Below are 10,803 nucleotides of genomic sequence, written 5' to 3'. Positions count from 1 at the left end.
ACGCTGCCCATAGATTTCAGAATCTGTAAGGAAGACTGAGCGGGTGGTGCTTTTTTGTTGGTCCTTCCTCATGGGAAGCTGGCTTGAATGCCTGCTGCCTGAGGCAGGCCTCAGCTGCCCAGTGGTGCTGGCAACCTGCCCAGTGCTCTCCATTGTCACCCTTCCCAGCTTTCTTCCCTGAAGGGAGAGAGGCAGGAGCTGGAAAGGGCTTTGTGCACTGCATGCCATGACTGCCCTCTATCCCTGGCTCAGCAGCATGGGAGAGGGAGAAGATGCCTCCACACAAACCTTGCTCACCCAGTACGGGTCCCACCTGGTGACCCCAGGCCCTGACATCTACGGTCACCTTCCCAGGGCATCTGGGCACTGCTCCTAGTGCCAGCCTCCAATGGGCACCTTCTCTCCTCTCCTTGCAGCAAAGAGAACCTAGCACTGCTGTCACAGCACCTCGGCCCCTGCATCAACGCCATTGGCTCTCTTGCTTCAGAGACGGAGAGGGGCAAGTTGGATGCTTCACTTTATGCTGAGGTAAGCAGCGAGTGAGCTACAGAGAGCCTGCTGCCAGTCAGTTCCTGCGCACTTTTTCCTAGTTAGCTTTGGCTGCTGAAAGACCACGGGAGAAACAGAAAGACAACGGAGATCCTGAGACACCACTGGGCAGGTTGCTGGCACCACTGGGCAGCTGAGGCCTGCCTCAGGCAGCAGGCATTCAAGCCAGCTTCCCATGAGGAAGGACCAACAAAAAAGCACCACCCGCTCTGTCTTCCTTACAGATTCTGAAATCTCTGGACAGCGTGCTGGAAGTGCTGGTGTGTACTTCATCGGACTACACTGCCGCTACGCTGGAGATCATCTTGCGGGTCTGTCCCCAAGGCCGCGACGGGCTATACCCCCTTTCCAGGCTCTTCTCTTGTTCAGGAGAAGCCTGGGCACGCTGCGTAAACCCTGCCCGGCGCTTGGCAGAGCTGCCGCTACGGGAGCTGCCACTGCATCCCAAGGCAAACCAGCAGCTTTTCTCTTCTCAGGCCCTGCTGCCCCTCACAAGATCCGAGAAAGTGGCAAAGCGTCGGTATGCCGTGGGGAGGATTGCCAGTCTGAGCGAGGCCCTGATCCCCACTTCTCTGATGCAGGTAAGGAGCTGGTGGTTCAGGCAACCTCTAAGCACTCCCTCACCCCTTCCTGCTGTCTCAAGTGCACTAGCTCAGCCAAGCTGCCACTGTCCATCCTCTCAACCCCAGGACTCGTTCACAAACAGAGTGGGCACGGTCAGCGTTCGCACCTTCCAGACGAAGCCTGTGCCACTCCTGGGGCAGCTGATGGGGTGCCTCACCCTGTGCTGTGCCGAGGAGGACGAGAACATCAGCTGTGGGTCTGCAGAGGCTCTTCACGCCATCCACAGGATCGTGATGGTGCGACAGAGTAAGAGAGGCTGGGGTGGGCTAGCACCTTCCAGACACGAGGGCCCAGTCAAGACCAGGCATGGTGATACGCCGCTTTGTCCGCCCTCCCCAGCTAGAGGAAAGAGCAGCACATTCCTCCAAGGGTGGAGCAGGGGAGCAGCCGTGCTGCACCAACCCTAGGGGGCTCCCCCAGCCCCTATTGGAGCAGCAGGATGTCCCCTGGGGCAGTGGCTTAGTAGCACTCCTGAGAACCAGTGGACTGGAGAGCCTGTAGCAGTAGCAGCATCGTGGGGCTTCTCTCCTGCTTCAGAACAGAAAGCCGGACCAGACTCTCTGGCCTTTCTGCAGACTGCGAGGCGGTTTGCCCTCCTCCCCCTTGCAACAGAAGACCCATTTCCTCCCTGGCATGTCTCCTGTCCCCACCCCCTACCCTCCACCCAACACAGAGTGCCCCTCTTTGACAGACACAGCGCCCTGCCACAATCAGAGCTCTGCTTGGTGTTCTCAGCTGTCTTCTCCAAGCAGCAGCTTCTGCATCATTCCTACCACTCACCCACTCTCTGTTTGCCTTGCTGCCCAGGCCACCTGATGACACCTACCTATCCGTATCTCTTTCTGGAGCGGGAATGCCCAAGCACCTTCCTGCCCAAGGACGCTGCTAGCGAACCGACGGTAATGAGCCCCTCCCTTCCTGGGATTCTTGGCTGTGAGGTTGACAGGAGACCTGGATGAACCAGTGCCCCAAGAACTGCGGGCAGGAGGCAGGGTCCGTCACAGCCTCCCAGCAAGCCGGCTGCAGGGTCCCACCATATCTCAGCAGGGAGCAGCCAAAGGCTAATGTCAGTGGCCAGCATCAGCACTGCAGGTCCAGCTGTCCTGGCCACCCACAAGGCCTGGCTGCCTACACACCGCCAAGTGTGCCCTGACCCTGACCTCCACCACCTGCCTTCACCCTGCGGGGCAGTTCCCTCTCCGCAGCCACTGAGGCTACAGTCATCCCAGCCCAGGCCGGCCCTTGCAAGCCCACGCCAGCTCTTGCTCCTGCCTGTGCTGGGGGCACAGTGCCAGCACTGCCCTGGCTCTCTCTCCAGAGCTGCCCTCGCTGCTCAGCTGCAGCCCGCCACCAAGGCAGGCTGTGTGACATGTCTTCCCTCTCGCAGGTATTTGGCAGCTTCCTCTTCCCTGTCGAGAGGACGGACTTCATCCTCACCATCTTGGAGGGCATGACACACCCCAGGGTCTCTGACACAAAGGTGGTTGCCCGCGTGTTGGATATGATCACAGACTCACAGATGGAGGAGGTTAGCAGTTTGCAGACAGATTGCCCTGTGCTGTTGCCCTCTCGGGGGCCGTTCTCCCTGGCCCGGGTCCACGGCTTGGGAGTCCCCGACAGCCATTCGGGCTGGCAAAGAGCCACAGGAGGGAAGCATTTGCTGGTGGCAGCTGGGGCCATGGCTGTGCTCCGCTCCATTCTCCCTCATCTCTCCTCCAGGTGCCACGGGTCATGCAGATCATCCATGACCGCCTGGCGTCGGTCAGCAAGGAATCACTCCTGGACATCCTGAAGAGGACCCTTTTCCAGATCACCTCCTTGCACCCTGAGCACGCGGTCCAGGGCCTGCTGGAGGTCTTCCCGTGGTGCGATAGGTACAGGGCCCACCCACCCACCTCTGGCACAGCTCAGGACCCTCAGGGCCGGCACAGGCCAAGGGGCAGTGGCTGGGGTGGCCCCATCGACAGCATGCTTTGTCTCTGCAGGGTTGCCACGGCCATGTGGCAGACGATGGTCTCCGAGCCCTGCGTTGCAGAAGACGTGCTGAGAAAGCTGCTGATGCAATACATAGGGCCTGGGCACGATGGCTTTGGCCCACACCACAACTGTGTCCGTTCCTGGGCTGTGAGTTCCTGGACCAGGCCTCGCTCACCCCCAGTGGGGCTGCACTCCCCTCCCCATCCCCTCCTCCCCTCTTCCTCTGTCCCCAAACGCCAGCCTTCCCTGGGGCTCCCCAGTCAGGGGGGCTGGGAGCCAGAGCCCAGCAGGGCCACATGCACTGCTGGGGCCCCACTGCGCACAGGCACGCAGCCCACCCCTGCCCTGCCGCTCTCTGTCCTCCTCCCTCCCCGCCTGCTCCTGCCTTGCTGGGCAGCCCCGGGCAGGGCAGCTGCCTGGCCCAAGCAGGCTGCAAGGTTTGGCCCAGGGAGCTGAGGACAGCTGGCAAGACCCCCGGGGCCTGCTGGGCCCTTTGCTCTGGACACGAAAAGCTGGCTTGCCCATGCCACAAAGCAGAGACGAACCCAGGGAGCCGCTGGGGCTGGGCCCCAGGCCAGGCAGCCAGGCAGCGGGCTCTGGCCCGGTGCCTCCATCAGCTCAGAGCGACGCCCCACCCCCACCTCCCTCACCCCCCAACCCGCAAGCTCTGGCAGTGCTGCAGGGACACCTGTGCACTGAGAGCTGCACCTGACTGTTTTCTGCAGGTAACCAGTGCCATGAACAAGATCTTCCAGCTGCCCTCCAGCAAAAACATTGCGCACTCACTTTTCCACAAGCTCTACATTGCCGTGCTCTTCCAGATCTCCTTCATCCATGAGTGCACACTGCAGGACTTCAGCAGGAGCAGCAGTCAGATGGGGGAGTGCATGTGGCCTCCAGGCATCTTTCTCAGGTGCTCCATCCCCTCTGCCAGGTCTGTGCCCCAGGCCGGAGCCAGCGCTGGGGCGCCACATGTGACGCGCATTGTGCTCTGCATGCAGGACTGCGGTGATGACCATGAGAGCTCTTTTCCAACACGTGGGGGGTGCCACTTTGGTTGAAGACATCCAGACGCAGGGTGGCTGGGACACGCTTTTAAGACATGAGACCTTCCACACAGGTGTTGCTGTGCTGACTAGGTGATTGCCTCATCAGTTGTCCTTGTCTCCCCTGGCACTCTTCCCCCAGAGGTGGAGGGCCCCACGTGATCCCCTTCCTCGTGGCTGGTGAGGTGTCCCCAGGGGTCCGAGGGACAGCGTTGACCCTCAGTGCTGGTGACTGAGGGATCTCAGGAGAGACCGGCAGGGGAAGTAGCCTCTTTGATCTTTAAGGTCCCTTCCAACCCGAGCCATTCTACGATTCATTCTATGATTTCCATGCTGCTGCCTCTGAGAGCTCCTTGGTGAAGGGCTGCTCTTGCCCAGTGCAAGAGGAGGACTCGCAGGACCTGTCACCTTCCAATGCACTCCTTCCTCGGGGACCAGTGGTGCAGGAGAGTGCTGGGGCTGGCTCTGCAGGCAATGCCACAGCCTGCACTGGAGCTGTGTGGCAGAGCAGCCGGAAGGGTGGCCAGAGAGCGCGGGAAGGCTCAGTGGCCTGGGGATCCAAAGTGGTCAGGAAATGGCATCTGTTGGAAGGCCACAACTTGTGTGTAGGCAGGGCATCCCTCAGTGAATCGAGCACATCTGTGCTCGTCACCCTCCATGTTTGCAAAGGCAAGGTATGTGGTGAAGGGCGGGCGGCCTCTCCTCAAGTGGATGGCACCAGCTGCTGAAGCAGAGTGCAGAAATGCAAGCCTTGCCCTGGTCTGGCCCATGGGATAACAGCTAGCGCTGAAAGCACAGTCCCAAGGAGGTTTGTTTGCCCAGCTTGGTACTACCAATGCGTTCTTCCCCTGGCCAGGGCTCTGCGAAGCAAAGCACCGCTCTTCGGTGCCTCGGCGTTTGAAGAGGCAGTCATATGTCTCCGCCAGAGACAGAAGCACAAGGAGATCACCGCCATGGCTGTCTTCATGGAGGTAGGGCCTAGCAGCAAGCGGTGCCTCTCCAAGGTGCCTTGAAACTCTGGGCTCTCTGGCAGATTCAGCGTGCTGCCAGGAGTCCTGCCGGCTGGGCCAGGCTCTCACTGGGCTGCTGGGTGTCTTTCAGTTGCTGGACTGCGTAGACTTTGAGCAGCTTGTCAATGCCTGCATCCCAGACATTCTTCATTCACACCTGCACAGTCAGTCCTCGGTGCTGCGTGGGATGGCGGTTACAAGCCTCGTCACGCTGTCTACGAGACCCAAGATGGTGAGTGGGGGCATCTGGGCCAAGTGGCGGCATCCGCCTGGGGCTGGGCTGCAGGTGCTGTTGCCCGCAGAGGCTTGCTTGGACTTTGCCAAGAATCGGGAGGGGCGGTAGTGGCTCCACTGCTCTCACTGCCTTCTTCATCAGCCCCTGAGCGCTTCTGGGCAGCCCCTGCCTGGACTGTGCAGCACGAGGAGAGCGGCACCAGTGTCCGCTCAAAGGCACCTCCTGCTGTGCCAGAAAGAGGTCAATGCCAGGCCCCAGGCCAGCCAGCGCAGGGCTGCCTCAGCTGCAGGAGCACTCTACCCAGAGCAGTCATCCTGCTGAGGTTGGGAAGATGAGGCCCCGCACGGGGCCAGGCTGACACAAGTGGCTACTTCTGCAACCCAAGGCAGCAGCCTTCTGTCTGAAGGGGCCTCAGCACGCTCCTGGAGACAGACCTCTGCTCTGGGCTGTGCCTGCTGTAAGCAAAGGGCTTCTGCCAGGATGGTCTTCGGTGTTTCTGAAACAGAACTGCTGTGTTTCATGTAGGCAGTAACTCTGCAAGACCTGCTGCCAGAGGTCGTGCAGCAACTGCAGGATGCCAACAGCGACATCAGTATGAAGGCCGTGACTGTCCTCCGCAACACTCTGCGCCTAGCAGATGGGCAAGTGGCTGGCCCCATCGCTCTGCAGCTGCCTGACAGGCTCCTGCCCCTCTTTGAAAACGTAAGTCTGGTGGGCAAGCAGGAGGTTTGGCTAGCGTGGCCACGGGGCACGTGAATGTGGCCTGGGGGTGGTGCGTCCCTCTCCGCGTGTCTCACTGGCCTGCGAATTCTTCGCCCACCACGATCCCTGGGCACGTGCTGGAAACGTTTTGCTTGGTGCTTCTTGGGCTCTCCTGCTGGGGCAGCCCCTCCCTGTGCAGAGCCCTGCAGATGTGTGCTCCACAATGGCAACTTCTCCTCGGCCCCTTGCTGCCCATGGCCGCTTCTCCCCTTGCCATGTGTCCCCTTGCCAGCCCCAGGGTGGACCATCTGCAACCCACTGCCTTGCCCTTCCTGTGTCTTGAGCCATTTTGCACTGCCCACACACTTGGCCTACCTGCCACAGCTCACTGCAGAGTAAGAGCCAGGAGCGTGTGTCTCCCTGTCTGCCACACCGACCCCTTGCTCACTGTGAGCTCGGAAGAGCCTGGACTGAGGTCCTCCCTTGTTCTGTCTCACCAGGAGTGCAGCTGCATGAGAGAGCTCTCCATCCTTCTCTGCAAGGATGCCATGGAGGTTGCAGAGGGCACCCATAAGATGGAGATGAAGAAGCAAGTGCAGAGCACCATCCTCCCCCTCTTCTTCCACCTGCATGACCAGGACCAGCGTGTGGCTGAGGTGGGGACACTAAGCTGAGCATTCACTTGAGGGGGCAACACCCCTCAGGAGGGCCTGAGCATTAGGGGCATGGGCTGTTAGCAAGGCTCCCTCTGAATGTGCCTCACCTCAGGGCCAAAGCTCCCGAATCCAAAAGAAAGGTGCAGAGCCCCTCTGTGCCTGCACCAGGCCCACCACAGCCATTTTGCCCCTACTACACCTCCGCCTGCACAGAGGGCCAGAGCGGAGGGGCCTCTCCCTGCCCCACATCCAGCCCCGCATGCAGCCCTCCACAGAAAAGCCCACTGGGAGGCTTCCTGCAGCCCCAGAGCTGTCATGGGCCAAGAAGGTGGGCACGGACATTTTCCAGACCTGCCCTGCCTGCTCCCAGCTGTGCTCAGCAGTGCTGCGTAGCCACAGATACCTAGGCACTAGAGTTTTCACGGGCATCCCAGCTGTGCCTGCAGGTGTCTGAGGCCAGTGGTGAGGTGCCCAACAGTTGTCGACCCCATGTTATGCACAGGGACCCGCCAGATGCCTAGGCTGAATGCTCCTTTGCTCTCTTGGGCATGAGCACCCTGGAGCCGCCAGCGTGCTCACTGCAGAAACCCTGGCCTGCAGGCTGCCCTGGGCCACGCAGAAGGGTGCAGCCCCTGCCAGGGGTTGCAGGAGCCAGCATGGCTGCCAGCCTGGGAAGGGAGCCGCAGCCAGGGCAGGGGTCTGGCCCTGTGTCCGCGGTGGCGGGCTCTGGAGCCCAGGCCCTAGGGAACAGCCTGCTGGGGTCCCCGTGCGTGGCGTCCCTGGCTGCCTCCTGCCCTGGTGCCTCAGTGACTGCAGCGCTTCACCTGCCTGCTGGCCTTGGCTGCAGATGAGCAGCTCTGGGGGACTTCTGTCCTGCAGCCCCAGCAGCATGAAGTGCCAGAGCTGGTGGTTGCCCCACACCTCTGCCCGAGCACTGAACCCTCTGGCAGATGCCTTCCCCAGCTGCTGCACCTCCCCAGCAAGGGCCAGAAAAGCCCCCAAGCCTCGCCAAGGTGCAGGACAACCAGGGCCTGTCCAATGCGCAGTGGTTTCATCTCCCACTCTCTGCTGCTCTGCAGGCCTCTCGGGAAGCCCTCCTTGGTGCTGCCAAGCTCCTGAAGTGGAAGCAGCTCAGGAACCTGCTGGAGACAGCGCAGCCACAGAGGATTGGCAAGTGCCTGGTAAGGACAACTGCCCGAGGGCTCCCAAAACCTGGCCCAGACAAGGCCTGCCAGCCCTGGCCCAGGGTGCAGGGTGGCTACCCTTGCCTCTAGCCACTGCATCAGGCTATCCCAGCAGGGGAAGCCAGTCCCACGTACAGGGCTGGCCTGGCCAAGGGGCAAGGCTGCACCAGCCCCATCCACATGTACTATTCTCTTCCAGCTGGTGGGGCACAGCAGCAGAGTGGATGACTACCTGTGCCAGAGCCTGCCATACCTGTGGAGCCCCCAGGAGCCCCTGCAAGAGGCGGCCATCAGGTTCATTGGTGAGTCACAACCCCATGGGCCCTCTGTGCCCCACAGCAGCTTGGCCGCAGCCCCAGCTGCTGCTGAATCAGCCACGTGGCTGCAGAGCACTGCCAGCTCAGAGTGGGCCTGGAGTGCCTGTGGGGGCTCCCTGCTGCCCTCGGCCACCCCCTGCCCATGCAGTGGTTGCTGGTGGGAAGCTTAGCGAGTGCCTCGCAGCCTCCTTGGGTGGTGTCACACTTGGGCACACATGGCCAAGCCGGCAGGGATGTTGAGGGGGGGACTGTGTCTGGGGCGAGCTGGCCAGCGGGATCTGTGATGGGCCGTGTGTACCTAGGGCTTGCCGGGCAGCACTTGGTGGATGGGCGCAAGGAGAAGCTAGAGAACATCATCGAGGGTGAGTGAGGGCAGTGGGGTATCAGCACGAACTGTCTGGGAGGAGAAAAGACCCTGGGCAGTGAGCTGCGACCCCTGCCCCAGCTGAGGAGGTGGGGTGGGCTTGGCAGGAGGGGTTCCTGGGCGTGCTTCCCAGTGATGCAGGCTCTGAGCTGCCCTCTGTTCCTTTCCATGTCAGCCCTGAGAAGCATGGAGGGCTACAGCAGCCCTTCGGTCTCCTCCCTGGTGACTGAAACCATCCTGGTCCTGAGAACTTCCTCCACATTCAGCCTGCAAGCACTACGTTACCGGCTCCGGAGGGTGTGGGAGAGGAGGCCCCGTGTCCCGAGAGCTGGCTGGCTATGCTGCTGCAGCTGTGCTCAGTGCTGAGCCCAGCTCCAGCCCTCGGGCCCCGCCGAGTAACCTCTCTGCTGGACTTTCCCCAAAGAAACAGCCCTCTTTCTTCACTGCTTGAACGTGTCATTTTTTTGTGTGAAAACTGAATGGTTAGAAAACTCCACGGCACCAAGCTGCTCTGCTAGGCTGTGAAACCAAGAGGAAGGAAAGCTTTTGCTTCCCTGGCCACAGCGTGTTAGAGCAACCCACCGCCTTTGCCTTCCTGGGCGTCGGGCCATTTTGCTAGGAACAGCGCGATTTTAGAGTGAGCCTGATGGTACGGAACTGATAGATTACATGGCCAGCCCTGAGACTAACTGACAACCTACTCATGTCCTCTGGATGAACTTTGCTCATTATAATCTCACTACAGTGCCAAAATACACCTCCATCCCCAAGGCTACCCGCCTCCAAGGTGCAACTACCTCTCACTGAGCACACGCTCTGAATTTCCCTGAGCAAAAACAAAAGCCAGGAAAATGTATACCAGTCACAACAAAGGCGCATATGACTTGAGTCGCTCACTACCTAAAAGCAGGAACATAGTAAAAAAAGGGCTCAAGAGAGGAAAATGTTGGGGAAGACACCACCACAGACAAGTAGGGAGGACGTCGCTGACTCCTGGCATCAGCCGAAGGCTGCCGTGCTGAACCTCTCTTCCCCCCTACAGGGATGCCTACAGGGTGAGGTCTGAACCCTCAGTTACAGCGAGTGCTTCCCTGGGAAACCTAACATTCTCTATAGAGTTGTTCCACAAGTTAACGTATATGTAGCTGGTTGTGTTAGTCATATTCTTGGTATTTGCACGTGCTTTGCAGACAGAGTCTTCATCAGCGGCAATCCAAAAGAACCTGTGCTCGTGTTGCTCCAATAAACTACACCAGTCATTTACTAGACTGAAAGTGTATTACACGATATGTGCATCCATGATCACGATAATTTAGTCTATTGAATACAACTGGATTTATAGTTCCAAACAGGGCATCGCTCAGAATCCAAACCCAGCCACCCCCAGCCCCTCTGATATCTGAGGACAAGTTGGAACGCAAGGGGGTTTAGGTCCTGCCAAACTTCCTTATCCTTTAACACAACATGCTTTACTAAACGTCCGCTACAGTGGAGCAAATTACTAATGTTCCGGCAGATTCTATCACCTCAGCGCTACAGGAGGTCACATCCTTATCAGCAGGGGTAGTTCAGAACCATGAGGGGTTAGACTGCATAGTAGCATCCCATGGAGCAGTAGGTACACGGCTGCGTTGGAGCTGCTTGCTTCTACGTAGGTGAAAATCAGGTGATCGCCAGTGATGCTGTTATCTCAAATCCTTCGTGCCCCATGCTGGCTGCCCAGTGGGCAGCTGAGCACCACACAGCTGCTCTCTCACTCCGTCCTTGCACCGGGAGTGGGGAGAGAGCTGGAGGGGCCAAAGTGAGCAAAGTCATGCATTGAGGTAGCGCCCAAAGAGAGCGGGCTGGCTTCTGCTGGGATGTCAGCCATTGCTGTGATGAGCACTGAGCCTGGGCCAGGGAAGGCGCTGCAGCTGACATGCGAGAAAACGGAGGGATCAGAAGTAGCCAGTGTGGGTTTCTGAAGGGCTGGTCCTGGGTCTTTGTGCCTAAAGGCAGGACTCCGCAGAACCACCAGCAGGGGACAGGTATCAAGTCAGGGATTACTTGAACAAACTCAGCCACCATAAACAGAAATGGAGGTGGGTGCTCTGACCAGCTCCCCAAACACAAGTAGCGGTATGCCATGACACCCCAGGA

The 10,803-nt window shown here is 59.6% G+C and overlaps 1 protein-coding gene across 1 annotated transcript; it reads left to right on the top strand.

The window, feature by feature from the left end:
* Nucleotides 1–226: 226 nt before the first annotated feature.
* LOC311427365 (maestro heat-like repeat-containing protein family member 7) lies at nucleotides 227–9,192 on the top strand (the record flags this gene model as incomplete). Its single annotated transcript, XM_084504676.1, has 19 exons — nucleotides 227–300; nucleotides 417–528; nucleotides 774–860; nucleotides 1,026–1,130; nucleotides 1,239–1,482; nucleotides 1,981–2,072; nucleotides 2,561–2,701; nucleotides 2,893–3,047; nucleotides 3,159–3,297; nucleotides 3,876–4,063; nucleotides 4,152–4,289; nucleotides 5,053–5,167; nucleotides 5,298–5,438; nucleotides 5,967–6,143; nucleotides 6,644–6,799; nucleotides 7,879–7,980; nucleotides 8,183–8,285; nucleotides 8,603–8,662; nucleotides 8,840–9,192. 19 exons carry the CDS (start codon nucleotides 227–229, stop codon nucleotides 9,028–9,030), a joined length of 2,520 nt encoding a protein of 839 aa, XP_084360802.1. The 3' UTR covers nucleotides 9,031–9,192.
* Between the last annotated feature and the right edge of the window lie 1,611 nt (nucleotides 9,193–10,803).

This window comes from Aythya ferina (genome assembly GCF_964211825.1).
Source record: "Aythya ferina genome assembly, chromosome: Z".
NCBI classification, from domain to species: domain Eukaryota; kingdom Metazoa; phylum Chordata; class Aves; order Anseriformes; family Anatidae; genus Aythya; species Aythya ferina.
Note: the sequence above shows the minus strand (reverse complement) of the source record. Positions and strands in the feature narration are given on the sequence as shown.